Source organism: Patiria miniata, unplaced genomic scaffold (genome assembly GCF_015706575.1).
Source record: "Patiria miniata isolate m_02_andy unplaced genomic scaffold, ASM1570657v1 HiC_scaffold_20, whole genome shotgun sequence".
Lineage (NCBI taxonomy): Eukaryota > Metazoa > Echinodermata > Asteroidea > Valvatida > Asterinidae > Patiria > Patiria miniata.
Window position 1 is genome coordinate 4,306,106 of NW_024037059.1, and position 25,786 is coordinate 4,331,891.

Here is a 25,786-nt window from a genome sequence, read left to right on the forward strand (position 1 = left end):
ACTCTCAATATCAAGCAAGTCAAACATAATACACAAAAAACACGTATAAATCATAATATTCAGCTGACCTAGTTTCAATATATCACTAGGAAACTTACCCTTAAAATATGACTTTCCACAATTAGGCCTTTTTTATACATTGGGTAAAATTACAAATGTGACCGGAAGATTGTGAAAATAAACCCCATGAAAATAAACCCCAAGAAATTAAACCTTCAATCGTTTTTTTCAACTAAACTTGTCGTTTCAAGTTAAAGCTGAACAGAAATCAAAAGAATCGTCTTCTAACCAGCACATTGTAACTCATATACTCAGAAGTATTACGCAAATACCCCAAAGAATATAATTCCAACTGCTGTCAAGATCAGAGCGTTTATCCAGGCCACGCGGTGCCATTTGGGATCCTCAGCAATGGAGGTCATTTTCTTGTCTGCATCTTCTCTCTCCTCAGGGGTCATCTCCATGACAGCGGTCTGGTGTCCGCCACTCATGCCACAAAGCCAGTACCAGGCTCGACGAGGAATGGAGACCTCAACCTCGATCTCCTCATCTGAAAAAGTAGGTGAAATCTTGATTAGTTTGAATTTCTTTATCGTTATTCCAAGGCCTTGCAATTTTCCAGGTGAACTATGCAGACACAAGTACGAAGTGTTTTCTGACTTCAAGGGTTTGCCTAAATTTGGGCGTCCAGAGTTTACTGATGTGTCTTTGATCTAGAACGTGCCCATCTAGTTGTAAAAGTCGAAGATATCTGGACAATGGACCTTATTCACGAGGTGGCCATTTTGTCGTGTTCCCTGAATGTGTTTCATAAATTGTTAACTGTTGAATGGGATGGCGCCAGACTATTTATGCAGTCTTATTTTACTTTCATTGTTTGTTTAAATCTGGCTTAAAACATTAGGGAATGTATAATTACAAAGTTTAAATTATTCGTTCAAGCAGACATGAATTATTTAGTAATAACGGTTCTTGCTTTCTTTTCTCTTCGCAAATTCCAAAACTGAAGATTCTACCTCAAAGTTTCACTTCAGCATGGCCGACTCGTGAATAAGGCCCTTAGCTCTTTACAAGAGATTCGGATACAATGTGCCAGATTCATGCAAACTGCATTGTTAAAATTATTGTGGTCCGCGGGCTTTTGAGTTAAAAACCTCTATGACTATACCTAGAAGATGATGCGTTATATCAACAAGCTGCTGTAAGAATGAGAAACATGTCGGCCTTATACTCGGAATTAAAGGGAAATACTTTAGCAGTTCTCAGGGTACAAAATTCTGTCAAACCTTTATTTTTGGGGGACCCCTTTTCCACCATTTCGTAATTTCCATTCGCCCTTTGGTTTTCTTCAATTGGTTGACGGGCCTGGCTGCTGTGACGAGTCCACCATGTCAGTCGGATCAACTGCGACAAAACGCAAACAAACTATAATCCACAGAAGTAAGGTATATATATCATACTTAACTATCCCATCTTAAATGATGACCTTATGTATAACGTGCACTGACCATCGCCACTCACCTTTTCGCGCGGTATGGGCTTGGTGAGAAGACTGACCACCACAGTGACCAGCAGACTGATGGCGAACAGCACGCAGGCGAAGTGGAGGTAGTGCAGGTTGCGCAGCACGCCAGGTCGCTCGTCGGGCTGCGCGCAGGACGGCAGGCCGTAGACGAAGTCCAGCACCAGGCGGGTGGCGCCGATCAGAAAGCCGATGATCAGACCGAAGAACGCTCCCTGAAACACACATCGCGAGAAGTTACATTTTTTTGCGTAGATCCAGCACAGGGATACAAGTATTAGGAAGACAATTTGGATGCGAATGGCGTTTCTGCTATACCACTGATAACGTGGATGAACATCTACTCTAAATTGCTTGTGATACAAGTGCCACTCAAGTTGATAAAGGTCACAAAAGGTGACTGGTTCAAGCAATCTCCAAGAGGAATTTTCACAACTATCTGAAAAATGTATTGTGTTCTCTCTTGAGGTTCTTGCAAATTTCCAGCGCATTTGGTTGACTCTAAAACCCAATGAAAATGGCCTTGTGTGGTTTGGTCCTGTGAGATTTTAAAACGTGGAATCGTACTACATAGCCGTCATTCTCAAAGAGGTGCCATTTTCCCCAGTTGGTTTGTTTTACGGAGAACATTGATTAAAACACCGGCACTCCTACTATTTCCGTCACCACCTCTCTACCGAACATGAGCAGCAACACCAACGAAGCACGAAGGTGAAAGTGTCCTCCCCGGCCTGTTAATTCTGTCCCCCTTCAGGTAATTCTGTACCCTCCAGGTTTTTTTCCCCCCTAGTTTTGCAGCGCAGAAGGCCAGTAATTCCCTATAATTATTGTTTTAATGAATTCATACAAGCTATACATTTTTTACTTTTTAGTCTGCCTTTCATGAAGATGAATAAAATTAACTTTTTGGTCTCTTTGTGAAATGTGAACAATTATGTTTCGATCGACTCGGACTCGGAGTGCGGTGAAATTACAGCAAGGCCGTGCACTACAGTAGCCCTATTCTACGGTGGACGCCTCATTGATATAACGACTACTTGGATTGGTCTGCGTTCCCATCGTAGCGCGTAACGAAATTTCTAATTGGCTGAATTTCCTTCGTGTAGGGGGATATACATTATACACATTATACACATTATACACATGCGATAAACGCTGCCACAAATCTTGCAGCATGTACTTGCGGCGATGCGCGCGCTCACGAACACGACTCGTATCACCGCATGCATGCACGGGGACACATTTACCAGGGGGACACTTTCAACGTTGGATAGGGGGACATATTTACCAGGGAGGGGGACAGATCTACCTAGGTAAATGTGTCCCCCCGGACAGATTTACCGGGTCACGAGCCGGTAAATTTGTCCGGGGGGACAAATTTACCAGGGGGGACAGAATTACCTGCCACACCGTCATCCATGTCACACTTCTTCACAAAATCGAATGCTGTTCAATCATGTATACTGTTCTATTCTGTACTGCATCATCTTTCGATTGTGGTTAAATATTATTGACGTTAGCGTGCAATTATGAGGAAAAGATGTGAAAAAGTTGCTTAGGTTGTTGTTTTTCTGTTTTTGTTATGCCTGTCGGCAACCGTGGGCATGACGCCCCTCTTGTCCTGTCACCCGCACGCGGTACGAGACCTCTATAAACCAATTAGATTTGGCACATGCATGGTTGGTATAACAGTCTCCAATCCTCGGCTTTCAAAATACTTTGAATGATTTTGCCTTTGTATTAATCGTTGCGAATAATGGTTTGCTAATTAATTTTGTATGGAGCCAGTCATTGGATGTGTGAGCGTGATTTTTCTTATGACGTCACACCGGCTCCGAATGACATCACACAAAGAAATTTGTGTGCGCGCACTTTGCATTCGCCACCGTTGCTAAGTAATTAATACTGACAAAATATTGTTTTAAAGTTCGAAAACCGTATACACTATCTACGACTTAACGTGATGGAAAGCTTGCTTGGAGCGATATGGCCTTTCAGAAGAGCGTTAGCCTCAGCAGATGGTTCATCTACCAACGTAGGCCATTCAATATTGGGTTTTTGCCCTTCACCGAAGTATTTTATAAACACTGTGTACGTACTCAGTGTTGCCCCCGATCTGCTGGCTAATTCGAACCAGCTAGCCGACCCCGGCAAGCTCGGTGGTCGAGCTAGTAAGCAGGAGGTTGTGGGTCCGAGTTCCACCTGAGTACATTCTCACAGTCACTCGGGGCAACACTGAGTATGGGCCTACAGTGTTTATAAAAACACGTCGATGAAGGGCAAAACCCAATATTGAATTTACATCACTCCTGGTGTGCAAGTTTCATCTGATGAGTAACGTAGAGCATTACAAAGTTATTAGTTGATTTTTTTTTTATTAATAACACTATAATCTTCAGCTATCATCTATGCCTTTCGATTCTTGCCTGCCTATAAAATTATGTTTATCTATGTTTCATGTTTGTCTATGTTTCATGTCTCCACACTAGTCCAGAAGGCGAAATCCTAGACATCTTCAAGGACGTGTGTCATCGATTGGAGACTTGGAGAAGTTAGCTGAGCTCCAGCATTACATTCTCACGGGAGATTTGAGTGGCTTCACGAAGGGCCTTGGATCCTTCCCCTCCAGTCTTGATATTTTGTATCCCTCCCGATGGGTAATCAGACCGGCTCTGGTGATCCTAAATCCCCAAGGCAGGCATTTGCAGAGAAGGCTGCCAGCCAGCCTGTGTTTGCTTCATGTGGCAGCCAGCCGAGGCCGCCAGGACATGGTGGAGCTGCTCCTTGCGGCAGGTGCTTCTCCAAACGTCCTGGACTCGAACGGTGAGTCGGCTCTCCACCACGCCGCTACCAACCCAGGCAGCTTCCGGGCTTTGCAATTCCACTCCTTCGCCGACCAGTCACGGCTTGTGGCTAGGTGGACAAGCGGAAGCCATCGGTGTGTCGAGCTGTTGTGCTCGGTACCGGGCATCGACGTGAACATCAACAGCCGTCTGGACAAGTCCACCCCTCTTCACAGGGCCTGTGAGGCGGGCCGTCACGCGAGTGTCTCTGTGCTCCTAGCTCACGGAGCCGACCCAAATGTCCTGAATTCATTCGGTGAAACCCCGGCAGCGATGGCCCTGATAGCCGGTCACGAGCATGTCTTCCGTCTGTTCCTGGATCTCGGTATCATTCACGGGAGGCTGGACGCTATACCGTACATCCTCCACACGTGCGTCAATGCCTACACCGAGTCACCGACTCAGGATAAATTCATCATAATCGAGGAGATTCTCCAGCACGATGTCGACTTGAATGAGCAAGACCAGCTCGGAAACGCACCGCTCCATTACGCCGCAGCAGGCTGCCTGGTGGACTACCACCTGATATCAACTCTCCTTGCACGGGGATCAGACGCGGACTTGAAGAACAAAATGGGCAGGACTCCTCTCATCGAGTTCTTCTTTTCGCACCAGATCCACATCAACTACGCCAACATCAAATCGGTGGTTCTCCTAGCATCCCACATGACCACGACACCGTCAATCCCAGCCGGGCAGTGTGTAGCCGACAACGTGCACAGCGGCCTGTGGTCTCGGTTGTACCAAGAGATCACGGAGATCATCCGAGTTGTATCCATCAAGTTACCGTCTCTCCGCTACCTCTGCCGGCAAGCTGTGCGACGCGCCGTCCGGCCTCACCGGCTCGGGGATCAAGACATCATACGTGAACTACCCCTTCCGAGAGTCTTGAGAGATGAGGTGGCCAATCGCGTAGACCCTGAGAGCTACTGCGGACACTTGGTCGATTACCTCCTAGAACGGAGGGAGTTACCTCACCTTGATTTCCTGAATGGCTCCTTGGATCCCAGGCTAAATGATTGAATTCGTGTGGGTTTTCTTTAATGTGAAAAGGCACGCCATATATCGGCACAAAGTTTGGTACTCATAGGTACGGTAGCTCATCACTAATAAAGCTTAAAGCTTTACCCCGACAGCTCTATGATCGTTGATCTCCGATGTCTTTGATCGAAAATGATCCAAACATTCAAGGAATTTTGCTTTCAGAACATGTAGGACCTACACTCCTAGACTAGAAATTTAACGAGATGTCACCTTACACATATTGGTGATGTTTATATTTCTCAGAAAAAAACCTTTTAATCACTATTTGTTGTGTTTTTATGATTGTCTTTCAAGATCGGGTTTCGTCGAATAAATTATAGAAATTATTTGTACGAGGGTAGTATCCTGCATTACTGCTCCGTTAAGGATATGCTCAGTTTAAAAAAAAATCAAACAAAGAATTCATGTTTAATTTGTGCCGACACATTTTGAAAAAGTTATGATTAATTGATTCAATAAACTAAATCATTGTCGGTGTCGGTGTTATCTGCTGATCTCCATTATCTTTCGTTACAGGGATGCTTCACCAAAACAGACTTCTTGACCATAATTATCAATTTGTTCAGGAGACGAGAGCACACATGAAATTTTTTTTTTCTCAAACAAGACTGGCCAATGGTCAACGCAAGATCAGAAAGTCCACTGGAAAATAACAAGTGCAAATGCACAATAAGCTGGCCGTGTTGCAAGGAGTCCTGCATGAAGTGGATCGAAATCATCCCTGCCCGAGCTTAAAAAAGCGACGCCGATGGAACGTTTGGAACACCATACTGTTGGTCAATTTTTGGGGACGGACTATGGGACGGACAGACAGACCGAATGAGCTTTAAAACGCCCCCATCGGGCGCACGCACATTTTCTTCTTCGCATTTAACGAAAGAGCGCCCTCGTTTGATGATCACGAGAGTCAACGTAAACTTGTACAGTAACTAGTATCCCGATTTTGCCGCTGATGTCACATCATCCATGGTTCATGGTATTTATGACATTTGTTTTGACATTTTGATGTGTAAAACATGCTAAAAGATTCAAAAGTTGAAGTTTAAAAATCGTATGAAAATGTTTCACGTACACTAATGTTTTTGAATTGCTAACAGTGCACGCGGCGGACTGTTTGGCAAGTCTAATCGGCCCACAATTCACCAGTGATATCCGATGTGTTGACATTTTCTCCACGTCCTGGTGTGCGATTTTGAGTCGGAAAACTATGCGAAATGGAAACTCAAGTTGACCCAGAAGCCGAGGTAAAGAAACTCCAGAATTTGGTGAAGAAACTGGAGAAGCAGAATGAAGTGCTGCGCAACAAGGCCGTCGGAATCGGTGCCGATAAAAACCAGACGACACCCCAAAACTCTCGAGTGCGGAACAAGATGGCGATATCGTCATCGTCAAATTCACACGGATTGACAAACCACAGTCATGACAGAACCTCGAATCATTTGGAAAATGGGACCACGAACAAGGATCGTTCAGATTACAGTCTTCTGGATGATAGTGTAGAATTGTTGGACAGTGAAATTAGTGACATGATGAAAGAGGAAGAAGATAGTTGGTGAGTGATGAACTTACAGTTACAATTACATTTGACAGTTGTCAGTTGTTCAGTTACATTACAAGGATATACCTATACCATGTCTACAAAAATTAGGCTTACAAAATGTTAAATCAATAATTATAATTTAAATCGTATTAGGCCCTACACAATTTGGAAAGATTCCCATATCTGGCCATCACTTGTCACCCTGTGCACAAACCCTATGAGACTGGTCTGAACATTTCTAAGTGTTTTCTTAGTCGTGTTAGTAAATACTTCAATATTTTCCCTGCTAAATTTGAATTTTTAGAACATCACTTTCTGATGGCTGATTGGTCACTGACTGATCATGCTGAGGGGAAAAGTTAGTGATGGCCAGATATGGGAATCTTTCCCAAAATTTTACATCAATTTCTTTTTAACCCTTACCCTACTAGACCCTCCAACGCATGCCAATATGTGCCTCAAGAAAATCTCCTATGTTTTTTGCATGGCCCTCCAATATCTGCCATGTCATTTCAAGGGTAACTGGACAGGCACTCCAATACATGCCACAGAGAACAATGAGAGTCCTCTGATAACAAAGTGAGTGCCCCCAGCTGGTCAGTATCAGGCACCCTCCAGGGCCTCCAACTCCTGCCAATTGGAGCCTTCACTGTTAAGACAAACTATCTGCCAATAAACTGCAGCTGGAGGGCATTGGCATAACCAACTGACATGCAGTAAACTACCCTCAGAGAGTAAGGGTTAATACAAGCAGTTGACAGAAAGACTGAAACTAGTTTTCCGGATTTTCCAACAGTGCAATGGAATTAAAACTATAACCCTTTAATAAATCTAAAATTAACATCATCATGATCATTTGAAATTTCATAAATGTAACTGATTTTAACAGAAACATTAAAACTTCAAGTGACACTTTGTTGACCAAAATGTGAGAAACAATTACATGAACAAAATACATTATGAAAATGGTAAGAATAATATCCTGATGCCACTTTGGTGGTTATGTAAAGAATCTGAGGAGCAAACAGAAAATGTTGTAGTTATTTTCTATCAAATTCGTTTAGCTCTTTCCTGTAGTCAAGTTTGTGTGCCATCATTTATCACTTGCAGGACGGGGCTATAAATGATGGTAAAAATGACCTCTGGATACTGGATTTTTATTCACTTGGTATACCATTTGCCAAAATGTAAGAAAAATGGGATTTTGTTTGCAGGATTTTTAGAAATTTTACTTGCAAAAATTTTAAACTAATGATTCCACTGTCTACCTTTTTATGGGACCATCATACTCCACCATTAATTAAATGCCAGGAATAGCAAAATCAACAAAAAAAGTTAACATTGTTCAACAAAGGTTCTGTTAAAAAAGGCTAGACTAGACGTTTGTTATAATGTACGTACACAATGTGTAGTGTACAATCCCACAGAGTACACATGAATATTCAAGCCGTTTTCTGTCACAGTTTTTCCAATTAAGGCGTTTCACCATAATATGCGTCATCTTGCCCGCGGGGCAATTTTACACGCGTTGCTATGTACGCATCGTCAATGGAAAACTTTGTTGATGCCTCTACGTGTAAGTCATCATGCGGTCATTCCAAAATGCGCTCACGTCTAGCAACGCGTGTTTTTTTTGCCCTGTGAGCAAGATGGCGCATATTACCGTAAAACACCTTATTCCCCATGGATACATGTATGTACAACTTACATAGTTATCAAGGAAAGTTGATTATTTTCCCATTTTGTTTTCTTGTTCTGATCATTTATGTAGAAAGGTTCATAAAGTACCTGTACCGGTACATGAACCTGTTGATAGCAAAATCTTTCTGGCATCTTATGCAGAAGCTTTATTGCCCAACTGTATTAGAACAAAAGTCCGAACTCCAAGTCATTGTTTGGTGTTAATTAGGCACCCCCTCTGCATCCCCTGGATCCGCTGCCGACTGTGGTACATACTGTATGTAGTGAACCTTGTGAGCTACTTGTCACCTTTGCACTTAACAGTGTAGTGATTTAGGGGTTAAGCTGTCCAATAAGGAAAGCATTGATAATCATTGTATTTTTACAGACCCAATCCAGAGATCTATACATTGTACCTCCTGTTGATGCATAAATTGATGTTACAAGATACTGTATTCGGTTCACAGCAAGATAGTCTGGCAGTGAATTACTGTGAGATGTTGACACACTTCTTTCAAAAGCTTCTGAAGGTCATGAACACACTTGGCACACACAGTCTGTAATGATTAGAAGGACATTGTAAACCCATAGAATATTATAAAGAATACATCAAAATGATGTTGAAAGTAAACAAACAAAATGAAGTATAACTAACCCAGCACAGTTGCATTGTAAAAACACACAATTGATAATTTACTAGCAGTCTTCGACTGACATGTTTGATCTGTGGAAAAGTATTGTATTTAAAGGAAAAGGTGTAAGGTGTTTATTCTTACTTGACTTTTTTTTCCAAAACAAAGTTTGTTGCTCGAAATATTTTGTCAGTTTCAAGTAACTGTTGTTCTTGCATAGATTTCAAGAGTGTGTAATTTTGAACTTTGCATCTTGATATCCCAATTCAGTCTGAAACTTATACGAAATGACATGATGCATAATTTTGGGGGTTAACCAATGACTTTTGGAGGATTGTTTTCTCGCCAAAGATGATCACCCCTAAAAGTAGTCCTGAAGCACATTTCCATTTTGAAAACTGGGTCTCCTTGCCTCTTATTAAAACTTCTCAGTTAAATAAGTTCAAAGACCGGTTCAGAGCTTGGACCTTTCATTGCTACCACCTTAGGGGCAGGGTCCCCAAAACTCTCTGTTATGAGAGAAATTGACGGTGTCATGCAAAATCGTGATTCAGCATAGGCATAGCTGTTTCAAGTTTCATAACGATCACCACCAGTCAATCCTGCCTTATGTGAGTGGGGAGCACTCGAATGTTTGAAACAGTCACTTGATTTATTTTGACTGCTAGGTTGGCTTTGAGCCAGAGAGGGAGGGTACTCTACCCAACAGGTACATGTACACGTACATTGTACATGTGGTAACGTCTGCATGTGTAGTACATGTCCATCATACATTTCGTGTATATTAGGCCTGTGTGTTCATGTCTGTCACAGTGTCAGTTGTTGATCAGGTGTGGCTTGTTGGAATCCGCCCGGAGCCACCCATAGGATCAAGGGGCTCCCGAGTAGCTTCCTGTAATAGGACTATGTCATTTCCTGTGGGTCCAACCCTTGGCCTATGGATTCTAACCTCACCAACATATACACACAAACAGATACCTGGTCTAATAAGAGGGCTCATCCTGGATTTTTCTCTGAGATATTCACCCGTTTATGATGGATTAAGAAAAGTTAATCCATCCCAATTGTTTTGTCATGTGTGCTGAATGTGCACAGGTGATGATTGGTGAAACTACCACAAGGTGCATCTAGATATTGTGATAAAAGTTGCCAGGCTATGACAGTGCACATTGAAGTCTGCATAGACATTGCCATTTCAAATTAATGGTGACAAAATGTTTTTTTTGTCAGATTTTTTTATTTTATTGATGGCACTGTTACAGATTTTGTGCTTTTAGTGTAGCAGTGATATTGGACATAATTCCAGAGCAACTCAAGCATTTTGTTATGTTGGCACTTGTTACAAAGCTTTCTTCTAACAAAAGCTGAACATTGTCATGTTGCGTTATAATTAAATATTCCACCGAAACTGAGACTTCCACCAAAATACACGCTGGTACTCTCTTGTTGAAAGTTCTGTTGCCTGTTATATACCGTTATTTATTTGTTTTAAAATTAATACTAAATTCTAAAAGGTCAACCTCTTTTAAAGTTAAATATTGTTATAATATCTGCATGCACAATGCATGCGCAATGCACGTGAACGTGTGCATGTTGTACATGTTTAAGTATTCGTGCACTGTTGGAATGATAATGTTTCCTACACGGTGTATATCATGTGCACATTCATGTGCCTCATGAACACATGTCATGAATGACATTCTTCAGAATACAGACCATTTATGTTACTGTCTGCCTATCTCTCCAAACATGCCTAGAATTCTTGTGCCTATTGAATTTTCCTGGGACCCAGCACAATTATGAAACAATGTTAACAGTGATAAAAATAGGGATTTGAAATTGGGCGTTGTCAGTGGTAAGGAAATATGTGCGATCACACCCCTCGTTTGTAGTAATTGCTAACATGTTGCGACATGTACAGTAAACTTTAGACAGGTTAGAAATAAGCACCGTGGATATCGGAATTTTCAATAATCAATGTATCGGAAATCCAATATTGAGAATATTCGATATATCGATTATCCCATGTAAAAGTTAAAGACCATAAAGATGACACTTTGTTTTAACAAAAACAAAGTTGTTAAGTCCCAATTTTCCACGGCTTTCTCTGGAGCATATTGCTCAAACTTTTTAAAACAAATCTCAGCACTGAGAGTTTGTCCAGAACGGGCGGTTTCTTTTAAGGTTTTACATTGGGGAGACTGCAATGTCAAGCAAACGCAGAGCACAAGGCGATGTCATTTTGCGATGTTTTTATTTTGAGCCACAAAATCACAAGTTGCCACCAAGTTTTATTGCATTACACAGCAAACGTTAAACACAAAGTAGAAGCACAAACAGTAGATCAGTTTTGACAATAATCTAACGCATTTTCGATTTTTTTCAATATCATTTCTCAATATCGAAAATTTCCATATTTTGGTATGAATAACACATTGCTATCAGCGATATCGATATCAAAATAATATCCAATAATCGATTAATATGGATATCGACGGTGCTTAGTAGGCAAATATGTGCAATACATATATACTATGAATCACACCCCTCATTTTGTGATAAATGACTGACATGTTTCGACATGTAGCTCTAGTCAAATTTCCGCAGGTTCGAAAACGATTATTTAAATTGATTGTTTTTATTTCCTGGTATTACATGCATTGTCATTTTAAATTATGGAATGCGCACTTGAGAAAAATACTTTGCTATTGGTATATTTACAAATTGACAGATTATTGTGGAATGACTACAGCTTATTTCCTTTCTGTGCAATTTGCCTCTTTTGCCCAGAGTGTGCTGGTAGTCTGGAGTGATAAACGTGATAAAACAGATGAGCTGGAATTTTATGTTCTGCGCAGTAACTCTTTGCATATGCTTGTCTGTTGTCCTTGTCCAAATCAATAAGTCAATGATGGGGCTGCAGAGTGACTTTTTAATTGCCTTTCACACATGAACATACATGAACATACCAGGTACATGTAAAATGACAGCCGTACTGCGCATGCGATATCTGTAATTAAATTGGCTGTCGTTGATTATACATCCATGTTAACATGGTGTTGTTTACATTAATTACTATCTGGCAAAAATGGAGGACTGTTCATCTGGTGCACATACATGTACATGTACAGCAGTACTACATGAACACTACCACACGATATTCATGTATACACATCCTGTACATATTGTGAATACACATTTATATTTATTTGTTTAATTTATTTAGCTCTTATTTTAACTGGGTGGCCCATTCATTGGAATCCACTGGTATCCAATGGGGCCCAGTAAATTACAGTTTCAGATGTGGGAGGAAAATCCCAGTATAATATTCTGAGGAAAACCCACGGAATCAAGAAGCGACTGAAAACCCAATCCGCATATTGGCCCAGGCAGGAGTCGAACCTGGGTCACAGCGGTGGAAGGCGAGGAAAGTACCGCTACACCAACCATATGACGCAAACAGACATGTATACAATGTTTATCTTGCCTTGCCCTTCACTTGGGCTCAAATGAAACATTAGTTGCAACCGTATCACATGCCTCTACCGTGTCTGCACATATGGTACAACAAGTAGCAATGCATACATGATAGACTTGCAGAATATGCAGGCAGTGTAATTCTTGTCATTAAAAAGAGTTGTCAGTGCATTGATGTAAATATAATAACATCATCGTCCTGAACGCAGGCTTGCTGGTTACACGTTCTAAATAATTGCTGTTAATTACTGAAACGCGCTTGTCATTTCTAATCAGAGTTTTGTGGGTTACATGTACTTGTAGGCGCCAGAGCATGATGATAACTGATGGTAGCTTTTAAGTGCATCACGTCAAAATGGAAGACACGTTGCACATATACATACATGTAAATTGGGTTAACCTGTTGGTACATGTTCTGCCTAAAATCGTTCCTGATACTGCTCAAAACATCTCCAGCAGTGCTGTGTGGTTTTTATGAAAAATTAAGGGAGTAAAGATAGTTTCATGTATTTGTTTATTTTAATTATCCAACTCTCACGGCCAAAAGGGCGAATTGTGGTTCAATGTACAATTCATTAATTTTACTATTGTTACTTTTTACAAATCCACAATACAAGTGCTAATGGGCAACTATGTTATTCATAATTGTCTTTTTTCCCCGTCTTTCCATCACCTAGGTTGTACGTATCCCCCTTAAGGGCACTCACGCCCGAGGAAAGATCCATCAACGTCTACGACTGGATTCGGCAAGACCTAGATCACCCCAGTGAAGAAATGGAATCGGCCAAGAGGTCGCTCCAAGCCAAACTAGATGAACTGTCAAGAGGTACATGAAGTGTGACCTGGGATTTTACCAATAAGTATAAAGGGGGGAGACCAGGGAGGGAGGGACAAGTCTCTAGGGCTGTGCACCCCTTCCCTGACATTGCTGCCGGAATGCATAAAGAAATAAACAACACATACATGTAGCCTAAATTGAATTAATCGGATGGTCATGGCTTGCATATACTTTCTGTCATTTTTGAAGTTGTTCATGGTCTTTCTTATCTGTAATTGGGGGTGGGGGAACAAGTATGTAATCAGATCATTCCTGAAGATATAAACATACATCATGTGCATCACTTGTTTCAGAATGCCTTTTCCTGTTATGAGTACCAAACATCTTATAAAACTGAAATGCGCTTTGAAAGTTTATTCTTTCTGAATGTGAACAAGGAAAATGAAACACATATATACACGTCGGCCCTAAATTAACTAAGTGCTCATGCTCCTTGGGATATGTTGGCATGTACATAATGTACAATAAACACTAATTTAGACGGTAGCATTGGCATAAAATCCTGTATTTTGAGGAGACCTAATTTCATGGTGTCATATTTTCAGTGCCTAGTGGCATGAACCAATGCCTGCAGACAAAATTTATACATGTTTTTCACTCACTGAGCTTTCACTCAGTTTGACACAACAGTTGTGACGCAGTGCTAATTAAGATAAGAAAACGTCTGTCCGTAGATATCTACCGGTACTTCGTGCTTATCCCAGCTATTCCATATCTTGGCACTCTTCCTGTGCTTTATGGGGCATGTGTGGCATCTTGCCCTGTCTGGTATGCCTCCCTGCACTTGACACGTGCCAGCTCAGCAGATTGAAAAATAAACACAATAAACCAGGGGCCCCAGATTATGCTAATAATTTTCCTGTCAAAAAAAAAAACGCAGTTAAAAATCGTAGGTTAGCCTGCCCCATACATATGGCCTCCCTGTGAACTTCTGGCATACATGTGCATGTACACACATGTAGCCAGTGTGATGTTTGTATAAAAATGATTCTTCCTGCATTAACCCGACCCTGCCAGACACCTCAAAATCCACTGAGATTGTTTTTGGGAAAAACAACTTTGATCAAACTTGTAATTGCCCCTGGGATGCACAATTGGCTTCCTGCAGAGTCGACACTGTGAACGATTTTTTTTTTTTTCGATTTAAGGAAGTTTTCAATAAAAAATACCGAGGAAGTTAAGGAATAAACTTGGCTGCAAAGTTAAATTAAAGTACAATGTAGTTGGACTTGCAAGTTGTTGATTTTGGATATTTATTTATAATTTAGTATTTACTGTAGTTTTTATAGTGGTCATGATGTGGGAAGATATGTTCAGAATTAGTACAGCGTTTCTACGAACCCTGTTGTCTTTTTTTTTGCAGATGCCTAATCAGATATTTTGTATTATTTTTTTTAATGGTTCCTGGAAACATAAGTTCACCTTTAACATCAGATCCTATTTTTCCCCCGTTTTTTTTTTAAACAGCTCAACGAAACAGCATGGGACCTAATGCTCTGGTCATTCAACAGCCAGTGATGGTTGATGCATCTGTCGGAGTAGGTTAGTACAGGGGTTTGCTGGCATTTCAATTTAGTAGTTAAAAGTAAAATCTGGCATGAGCCATTGTGGCTGATCAGGCTGGCGTTTATCTCCGGTTTCAGTAGCATGAAATGACTGAGAATATTTCTATTCCTTCTGGACGCGATGCTAGTCTATCGCAGCCTTATCTAATGCCGGTACCCATTTATACTCCTGGGTGGAGAGAGGCAAGTGGGGGTGAAGTGGCTTGCCCAAGGACACAACATAACGTATCTATATGGATTCGAACCCCTGACCCTCTGATCATGAGTCACAAACCCTAACCACTAGGCCACACTTCCCCAGGCAATTCAATTTAACCACTACAATTCATCAGCTACGCTATTTACTCTTCCTACAAACCTTAGAACTTGCTATTAATGAGGGGAAAATCTTTAATCGACAATCGACACATGACAGTATGGGAAAGTTACAGATTGTCGGCACAAGATTTGATATGGTTGAGTTGACAAGGGTCTGTTAAGTTTTATAAACAGTGCGAAAACAGTAAATTTCTAATAAGATTATTTTTGTTATCAAGATGTTTTTGTAATCAAGATGTTTTTGCAATTTCTTTCTCTCTCTCTTGTTGTTGCCCAGGCCGACTAGACAACTCCCCGTCCCCCTCACCGACCTCCATCCATCCCGCCACCGGTGCGCCCACCCACTTCCCCTACCAGTCCAACACCACACCAAGGAGGAAAGGGGAGACAGAGCGACGGGAGAGAGAAAGGCGGATCAGTGGGGATAGGAAGTCCGGCGAGGAGCTGGGCTACAGCAAGCTGGAGGATGTCACCGATGTGCAGATACTGGCCAAGATGCAGGAGGAAAGTGAGTTGTGAAACATATGATTTTAAACAGTTGAAGGTGGCTGTGATCGGGTGTCTATTTACTCCTCATGCACCAACAGGGTCGCTTTGTGGAGAGGCTCACAGTCTGTAGTAGCACAGCACCAGACTTTGGTCTGAGTTAAGAAATGGCTGAATTGCTGAATTCAAGTAATTATCAATGAAGAAATCTGCCATTGCGATAGCTGCCATTACCCTCAGTGCATTTGAACAATTGAAATAAAGTTATAAACTTTTCTTAGCTGTATTCATTTCATGAGGCAACAAGGATCAAGGATATGCAATGTGAGGCTTTTGCCATTAAGAGAGTAAAATATAGGAGCTTATAGAAAACAGTTCTATAAACAACTTCTGGTCCATACGCAATTACCTTCATCTGAGAAAAAGGTGATGGCTGGTTCTCCTCAAAACTATTTTGGTCCTTTACGAATAGTCAGTTCACAGGTGTATCTGTGCAACATCTCCGTTCAGCTCCCTTTTTTATAAATTACCTCCTTGCATTCAGGTTTGCGACAAGCCATGCATCAATCACCCTCCAACTCCCCGCGGAGGGCCACCACGGGCGTCTCGCCAGCCTCCTCAGAGAACACTCTCCACAAGCCAGCCTCACGGACCAACAGCCACGGCAGCAACGCCGATAGGGAGGAGTTCCAGGAAACCCACACCGAGGCCAACGCCAAGACGTCGAACGTGGTACGGAGGAGGCCCTCGCTGGAGAGAATCAAGAAAGTTGAAGGTAGGAAGAGAGAAGCTGAAAACTGTAGTCCTTATTTTTGCAGATGGTACTGTAGTACTAGTTGCAGGAATTTCAGAGTTGTCATCAGATTCAGATTACAGTTTATTTCAACCATGTCTTTACATTTGATGACAGAGTGGCAAGGCTCTTCTGACAAAGTTGTGATCGACTTAATCACAAGCCTATCATAAGTCTGTCACAAGTCATCACAAGTCAATTAAAAAAATCATCACAAGTCAATCACAAGTCTGCCAGTCATGTTAAGGTTAAACAGGTTGAGGTATTCCTTTGTCTTTGTTCGTCCCTTTTTAATTGAGGTCTGACTTGTGGTTGCTCTGTGGTTTACTCAGTTACAACTGTAGCTGTTCAATTCTAAAAGCAGATTTGTGCACGAATTGATGTCACTTTAAGCATTTTAAGAGCTTTTAAGTTCAAAAGTGAAAATGTACTCACTCGATATGTTTTGGAAGAATTAGTGACAACTTTTGAAATAAATCGGATCAAAAGTATCCCTTCCACAGAATAACGTCCATCAGTCCATGACAGAAACTTAACATTTATAACAAGCATTAACATACCAACATGACAGCCCACAGGTTTTGGTTCATATCATGTGTACCTGCTCTCCTATAAAACCCATCTTACGCTCACCACTAAACCAATAACTAGCAAAAAGTTACAGCCAACAAGTGATCGTCAACAAGCGATTGGTTTCAGGGTTTGTATTTATATCTTGCGTACAGAAGAACCCTGTTAAAAAAAACAAATGCAGATCAGCATACCCAACCATTAATTTCATCAAAAGTTTTTGTTTTTCTTTATCATGCCAGGTAAACACATTTTATTTAGAATATTCGCCATTCATATTTACATACAACTTCATATTGAGAAGTCATGTTATCATTTGCCAACCTGTTTCTGTTATTTCATTTGGCCCGCGAGTAAAGGCTTGGTCAGTTTTCGTGCACACGTGAAGCAAATCTGATGCATCAAAATGCGGTATTTCAGCAAAGTTGGAGTGCGTATTCAAATTGGGAGCACAAATACTTGCTGCGGTTTTACCAATTTCTGTCAGTTTTTCTGCATCTAAGAACCAGCCTTTACTCATTCCCTTAACAACTAATTATCTCATTTAATCATCTGCCATCCATTTTCAACCTGCCTGCCCTTCCGCCTTCCCCACCTCCCTTCTCCCTTCCCTTCCCCCTTCCCTCACCCTGTCTACCACACAGGGGATACTCGTAGATATAGTTACGGAGCAAAGATGACGCCCAATCACACTTCAGATAATGGGGACAGTATCACCATTGCCGAGTTGCAGAAACTCGCGCTTGGTAAGTGTGTGCGTTGGATGTGTGACTAGCCTGTAAGTCAGCTCTGCAGAATGAAATTGAGATTCCATTTTTTTTTCTTCAGAAGACTAGGGCTACCTAGCCATTTGTTCCTGGTGCATGGCGGTTCATTTCAGGGACACCGACATCAAAACAGATTTCACCCTTGACCTTAACCCCCAACCCTGCATGCTCCAAGTAATTTAGAAACACCTGCTGAGTCCTGTATGGTGTGACAGCTATTGGAGTCTGTTGAATCCAAAAGGATTTAATGGCTAGAACACTCTTTTGTTTATTTGTGTTGGTGCTCTGGACACTTTTTGACAATTTCTTTTTGTTTTTTGGTTGCTATTTTGAGTCAAATACTTCCATTGAATAAAGCTGCATTTTTGTGCTGAAATCTCTGTTAAACATAAATGCTTCCTTTTTGCGCATTTGCATTTTATGGAAAAGTTGTGCACTACCAAGTTTGACTGTTGCTCTTTTTTAATAAGTTGTCTTTGTCTGCTTTTTTTACTTGTAATATTTTGTTGTGCCAAGGTAATAAGAGTTTTACCAAAGCTCGTTCTGTATTGTTAACTCTTTCTTTTAGAAATTAATGATGGGCCTTGATACCTAATGTCCTTGACCTTTGGTTTCCAATACACAGAAAGGCAAGCAGTTCACAAGGGCAGCCTACCGAACCTCAACCGCACGTACACCAAGGAGACCAGTAGCCCCACAACCCCGGCTCCCCAACCAGCCCCCTCCCCCACCACCACCCCGACCCCTACGACAACCAACCACTCTGACCAGCCAGAGTCCAGACTGAAACACCCTACCAGTCCCTCCCCGACGCGATCCATGCCGGCCGCGGGCAAGGCCGGCGCCCTCAAGCAGCCCTCCCCGAGCAAGCTGCGGAACGCTTCACCCCAGCGGAGCGGGATACCAGTCAGGTCCAGTGCCTCGGCCGAGCGGAGCGGTATTCCCAGACCGCGCTCGGCCGTTCTCTCCCCACGCTCACAGATGCTCATACCTGGGAACAGGAGGTAAGATAACGGATGAAATAATCTCTTAAAAAGCTGTGATTTCATATTGCTCATTGTGTGATTTTTATTTCAGGTTATTGCATTTATGAAGCATGCCTGAAGAATTGGGGAATGTTGTAAGGAACACTTCTAGGAAAAGTTTTGAATAGTTCAACCCAGCCACCAAGGGCCAATTTCACGGCGCTGCTAGGCACATATATTGCTTGTGATTAGTATTCAGCTGTTGTTTGCTTAGCATGAAAATCACATGGAGTTTTGGCTGGTAACCTGCTTTTATAAGCCAGACTTTCTTGTGCTAAGCAAATTTGTGTGTTTAGCAGCGCTGTAAAATTGGGCCCTGGCAGGCTATTGTCAAATACTCCATACTTCTTGGGGGGGGGGAATGATACTTAAAACCTAATCATTAAGATAAATATCAGATGGAAATGCTTTGAATCAAATTAGGTTTTGCCCTTCACCGACGTTAAATGATTTGAAATGATTTGACAAATACAAATTCAGAGAAAACGCTGTAAAGATTCTATTTTATTATTTTTAATCCCTTTGCCCATTTTCGAACTGGGATTTGGACATATATTCCATGATTATGGGAAATATTTAATACATTAGATGAAACTATTTTAGGTTTAACTGATGTTGTTTTTTTATGACTGTATTTGCATTTTGATGATTGAATCTGCAAACAGAAATATGTTGTTTGCATGCCGCCTTGTGGTTGAAATGATGTTATGTAATAGTGTGCATGTTGAGTTTGGCACTGCACTGTGGTAATACAAAGTGTCAGCGCATGTGTACTGATTTCAATTTTTTTTTGCATTATGCAAATGTAACTCGTTTTGACTTGTACAACTGTCTGTCCATACATAAAAAAGGAAGCAGATGTCACTGATTGGGTATAGTGACATTCGAGGTAACATTGGGTTTGAGAACAAATTGCAAGTACTAGCCAAGGAAGAATATTTATATCGTCATCTGTGAAACATTTGTATTGAGAATAGATGGCAAGCGTTGGAGTAGAGCGCACATTATCTCATGTAAAATGTCATCAACAAGTTAGTGATTTTGTAATAATTGTATAATTTTGTGTTTGTACAATGTTTGTACAGATTTTGTTCAGAGTGACAGTGGCTTCAAAGTGTAGACATCAGGTTCTGAATTTAAACAGCAATTTCTACAACTCAGTTACTGTAAATTATTCGCAATGTGCAAGAATGTACTTGTGTAACTTATGTTTTGTAGATAGCTATCTTAAGTGTTTCTGTAGATGTAGGTTGTAATTTTGTCTGTAAAGCTGCATGCAAAAGTTAGATGTTCTGCTTTATTTACATGTACGGAATATGTGGTTTAACATGAAGGGTGCTTTATTTATTCTGCGGGCCATCTTTGAAATGAATTAAAAAATTTTATGGGAGAAAACCAGAGATTATAAACAAAAGTCTGACAGGTTTTGAAAAGAAACCTCAGAAATTAAGAAAAAAAGAAAATTATATGCAACGACAGACTAACAAACTTTTTGAACTGTTGAGGTATGGCCTGGTTCAGTCTGCTAGTTTTGTGCAAAAACAATGAAGTTTTCCTTTTTCCAGTCGCTTCGGAAATGGCATAAGTTTGTTAAAATTTGCGTGAGCTCAAAGAACAGTCCAATTGCAAAAATTATGAAATTGATAAAAAGATGAAACTGTAGTAGAAAGCATCCCAAATTTGAAAGAAGACACAACTCAAAAAATCAATAAATCAATACCATTTTTTGGATTATTTGTGCTTATTTCTTAAAAAGGAAAATGAAAATTGAGATTATTTTCTGTGTATGTGGGCAACTGTGTATGTCTGTTGATCGTTTGTCAAGATGAACTACAGGTATACTTGTATATTTACAATGTATCTGCAATGTATAAATCTTCAGTGCAATGTTAGATGCCCATTCTATTTTCAGGGGGGACAGTCCAACAGTGAGGGAACCTGCATATAGAGAGTCCCAGCAGTCAGAATTGTAACCCTTTTTTGGCTGATAGATCGCCAGCCGGGGTACCCAGGTGATTCCATATCACATCTTTTGTCTTTGTGTTGTGTCGGTGCTTATCTGTGAGATTTATGGTGTATCCCAGTTGGTGAGGAAAATGTATAAAGCTTCAAGGCACACTGCTGTTGAAATAAGGATAAACTGGTAGTTTTGGTATATTGTGATCCAGTGAACAGCATACATGTAAAGGAAGCATCGTAAGATTCTTTCTCACTAAGGGTAGAACGCCTGCCTTTGCCGACAGAGTCCTCTGGACCCAATTTCATGGTGCTGCTGAGCACACAAATTTCTGGTAACAGTGCCTCTGTCAGTGTCACAGAGACTGTAAAGCACAGGAGAGCTACGTTCTGAGCAAAAAGTCATTCGAGGCCGTTTGTTCAGCATGTAGCTCACAATATATCATCGTGTACAGTCATTTTTTGCCGAGTTTTCTGCCTTGCGAGGCCATGAGGCAAATATCTATTCTGTTTGATTTTAAAAACTCACCGTGTGCGGTCAACCTGAGGTACGTACTGAGCAGAACAATTAAGTAGCCAATGTTGACCACATACGGCATGTGCGGTGAGTTTTTTACCTCGCAAGGCGAAAAACTCAAACAGGATAGATATTTGCTTCACGGCCTCGTGAGGCAGAAAACTCAGCAGAAAATTTACTGCACACAGGGATATTTTGTGAGCTATGTACTGAGTAAACGGCCTCAAATGACTTTTTTGCTCAGCACGTACATGTAGCTCTCGAGTGCAGTGGGCTTAAGCAGGTAGCACAACAAAGAGCACTCTAGCCTCTGAGGAAGTATTTATTTATCATTGTGCCCCAAATAAAAGAAATCTTCATGCATGTGCAAGCGATCACACATCTACTCAATGAAAAACGCTTATGACTTGCACAGTTTGAGGCAATATTTTCTGCAAACCGTTAAGCAATGCCATGAAATTAGCACCCGATTCAAAACCCCATATGGATGAAGAGAAATATAACTGATCATCAGTTATTTGAAGTTCTTCACTAACTTGTTATCAACTGAAACTTCAGTACGAACATGAACAATGTACGGAGGTCCTCAGACGAAGATTGGTGTCCAACTGAAGCGAAACCCTTTATGAGCAAACGTCAAGCGACTAACACGCTGTAAACTAACCAAAGCAAGTGCTTGCTGCCTGCAATAAAATAACAAAGTAACACACTAAGAGAATGCAAACTTAATCAATAACACTGTCTAATCAAGAAAAAAAGGCAAAAGAAAAGATGCTTGAAATGAATGTGTTAAGTTGTTAATTTAATAATACTTATTTTTACTGTGTTGTACAACCGTGTATAATTTATACATACACAGTCTTGTGGAAAAACTTTCGTTTACTTTCACATTTCTTCAAGACGCTGTTTATCATTATTATTAGTATATTGGTTTCTTTTTTGTTTTGTAATTTGAAGGAAAAAAATGCACAAATAGCCAGTATTGCAATACATATAGTAAAGCAGCATAAATTTTGCATTAATTACTTACTTAACATTACGGTGCACAAATCAATTTGGCTTTTTGCGGTATTTGGCAATAATAGCAGCTGTACAAAAACAAATCAGGGTCATGTTAAAAATAGTTGTCTTTCTTGTCAAAAATTAGATAACGTGCGCGTTGTAAAATGCCAGTTATATGAAATTTGCAATAGTACATGTTGAATAAAATATTCCAAACTTAGGATATTAAAAAAAAATTGGCTCAAAAAGCCTCAAAAGAATCGTCAGTATAAATCAACTTAATACAGTTCAGTATCGGATAAGCTACCATGCGACCGATGTTTTAGTGCTGTTGATGAGAACTTCTTTGAAATAATGTTAAGAAGGGATATATGACGCACACTAAGTCATGAAGATTTAAACGGCCCTTTATTTCATAACAGACAAAAACTAAACAAGTTAAAATACGATGTGGTATTTAATATTCTAAAAGTTTGGTGTTTTTTTATTCCAAAAGGTAATTGCAATATACTATATCTCAATCAGTATGCGTTTATGAATACTAATGCTAATATTTCAGTTTTATATTTGTCAACACAGTAGCATTCTAATAATTGCCCTTTGAATTTATACTCCTCAATTTTTGTCATCATTTTCTATACATGTTAATCTTATAATCAAAACTAACACTAACCTTTTATTTTCTTTCCTCTTTGCTGCCATCCTTCTTGCCTCTCTGTCTCTCTAGCTCATTAACAATGCCACGGAGATCTTCAAAGTCAAAGGACGATGCTTGGAAAGACGGTTGCTATTGATGATGACTACTCAATTTCTTTTCCTTCCAGCAAGAAAGGCATCACAAATCTAACGTAAAGGGAGACGTAAAGATTGCCTGTTTGTCAGAGTTGTAAATTATAAGTCAATCACATGTCATCTACATGTAGTAGTCTCAAGCAAAAACCCACTGCATACCTTTCCGATTTTACCGGTTCACCGGATCATCGGGCTATCGGACGTCAGATTGGAGAGGTGTGCGCTGATAAATCAGACCGATCTGAATGTACACCCTGCGACCGGCTGACATCAAACCTGTTTGATTTCTTTCGCATCCAATTTCACCGGATGTCACCGGCAAGGTCTGACCAGAAAGGTGTGCGGGCAGCACTCCGATTTCATCGGACGTGATATTTATGTTTTACCAATCAGATTCACAAAGGAAGTAACATTGACGGTTACCATTTTGTCATCATGTGACTGATCATCATGTGGCCGGGCATGTGTGCGGTTAATGTTGGGGTCTCCTTAATGGAGGGGGGGGGGGGGGAGAGGGTACGGTGATCCAGTGAACTGTTAAAGTCAGAAAGGTGTGCGGCAGGCTTTAGGATTTGACTTGTGATTGACTCGTGATTGACTCACTATTGACTCATGATTGACTCGTGATTGACTCAAAATCCTTTCTGTATAAGTTCATATGTAGGAGACAAATTAGTCCCATGGTGAACTAGACCTGGGGCCATTTTCATGAAAGTTGATGAGCAAGCATAAATGAAAAAAAAAAATTAAAGATCACAAAGAAAACAGGTTTCCAACTTGAATTCTGTGCAGCTTTTATTACTTGTAATTTGCTTCACGACTAATGGATACTTGGCGAGTACATTAACTGGGCAGGTGTCCTGAAAAGCAACTCCATGAATTGGGCCCTGTTGGTCATCTTATTCTTTGCATATTGTTACTAACTTCAGGTCCAAAGTCAAATAGCTTACCATAATGACATGGACTCCATACACAATTATCATCGCAACGGTTACAAAGGGATGCTTAGGGACATTGCTGACTGCGCCTGACATTCGCTCGTACCCACCATCCAAACAGGGTGTGCGCTGGGAAGGGCTAACCCTTCCAGCAGCTAACCCTTCCCAGCGCCTAGTTTGGATGGTGGGAACGAGCGAACGTCTCACACTCAATGATGCTACATGTTTATGCGCATTCAAAATAGGTCGTACGTACTTCACACCATTCGCGCGTGAACAACTGGGGCTTTCCGTAAAGTCAAAAAGCACCGTTTACTGTTCGTGCACGGAGTCCTTGGTGACATGTGGGTGGCTTTATTACTAACTATTCTTGAGTTGATGCCAAACCATATCTATGCATATATTGGTAGGAGACAAACTGGTCATTCCTCACTATTTTCATTCAACTAATTTTGCTGTAACTGCATTAACACAATGTAAAGGTTTAATCATTCTTTTACCTCCTTGTACATGTATTTATAAAGCTGCAGTATTTATATTCATTGCAACTACATAGCCGGAGCTTAAAATACTGACTCAAACCACATTCAGGTGTGCGCAAAACAAAGAGTGTGTGTTTGCATACGCGATGTTGTACCTTTGCTTGTCCAAAATTGCAAATACAACAATTCAGGTGGAACAAAAAAGTGCAGTAGAAAAATTGTTGGGCTGTTAAATCGAAATCAACCTTTTAAATCTTGACTGAGAAAAAAGTCAGTAAAATTTGTAAAAAATTGCAATCACATTCTATTTACAAAACTCTACTAACAATCTATTAAATACTGATAATAATTAGGAAACGAAAGTAAACAAAGGCAAAGTTGGTAATGTGACATTTTACTATTACAATGTATATCTGCGGTGACTTTATAAAGGCCCAAAACATCATCAAACGTGTATAAGACAATGTCACAAAGGTTGAAAGGTTAACGTGTATTACTGTATAAATAAAATTGTATATTGCAGTATGGATAAGTGTGTGAGATTGCAAATATGTAAAAAAAAAAAAAATCATTGAGAATGCTGTTCTCTTGACGTGAGCTGTAGACTTAAAATGTTGAGGTGTATATGTTAGCTTAAAGTGACACTCACAATAGTGCAACATTAGCGGTAGGCACTTGTAGATATGAATACATGCACAGTGTTGTTTTTTTCCAAGTGTAGAACCAATTGGTTGTGTTTACTGAAGGCAATCCTGCTGCTGGAAAACTTGACTGACAAAAAGTCGCACATTGATATTGCATTATAACAAGAAAAGCTTGGTAATTTGGACTTTTAAGGAAGTGAATAGTTGTTCTCTCTAAGTTTTCAAAAAAAAAGGAAATATTTACAATTTCAAAATTATAAGATGGAATTTTGTGTTGGGCAACAACTGAGTATACAGTGTTAATAAAAAAATATGTCACACAAAAAGAAAGAAAAACAATGTAAATTTAAAACTG

At 40.5% G+C, this 25,786-nt stretch overlaps 3 protein-coding genes across 6 annotated transcripts; 2 read left to right on the top strand and 1 right to left on the bottom strand.

Annotated features, from left to right (window-relative positions):
- Positions 1-134: 134 nt before the first annotated feature.
- LOC119727229 (sodium/glucose cotransporter 4-like) lies at positions 135-2,938 on the bottom strand. Its single transcript, XM_038199094.1, has 4 exons — positions 2,924-2,938; positions 1,522-1,842; positions 1,287-1,404; positions 135-550 (listed from the first exon to the last, which is right to left on the bottom strand). Exons 1-4 carry the CDS (start codon positions 2,936-2,938, stop codon positions 321-323), a joined length of 684 nt encoding a protein of 227 aa, XP_038055022.1. The 3' UTR covers positions 135-320.
- A 509-nt stretch (positions 2,939-3,447) lies between these two features.
- On the top strand, positions 3,448-5,874 carry LOC119727653 (serine/threonine-protein phosphatase 6 regulatory ankyrin repeat subunit C-like). Its single transcript, XM_038199640.1, has 2 exons — positions 3,448-3,557; positions 4,012-5,874. Exons 1-2 carry the CDS (start codon positions 3,486-3,488, stop codon positions 5,386-5,388), a joined length of 1,449 nt encoding a protein of 482 aa, XP_038055568.1. The 5' UTR covers positions 3,448-3,485; the 3' UTR covers positions 5,389-5,874.
- A 449-nt stretch (positions 5,875-6,323) lies between these two features.
- On the top strand, positions 6,324-23,862 carry LOC119727654 (SLAIN motif-containing protein 2-like). Of its 4 annotated transcripts, XM_038199644.1 has the most exons (9): positions 6,327-6,961; positions 13,416-13,564; positions 15,044-15,118; positions 15,737-15,967; positions 16,490-16,720; positions 17,953-18,054; positions 18,701-19,079; positions 21,013-21,112; positions 23,303-23,470. In XM_038199644.1, the coding sequence occupies exons 1-8, from the start codon at positions 6,624-6,626 to the stop codon at positions 21,071-21,073; spliced, it is 1,566 nt and encodes a 521-aa protein (XP_038055572.1). In that variant the 5' UTR covers positions 6,327-6,623; the 3' UTR covers positions 21,074-21,112; positions 23,303-23,470. The 4 variants fall into 4 exon arrangements, with proteins under 4 accessions (XP_038055573.1, XP_038055571.1, XP_038055572.1 ...); XM_038199643.1 differs by lacking the exon at positions 23,303-23,470 and having other exon boundaries at positions 6,326-6,961; positions 21,013-21,617; XM_038199642.1 differs by lacking the exon at positions 21,013-21,112 and having other exon boundaries at positions 23,303-23,862.
- Positions 23,863-25,786: the final 1,924 nt, after the last annotated feature.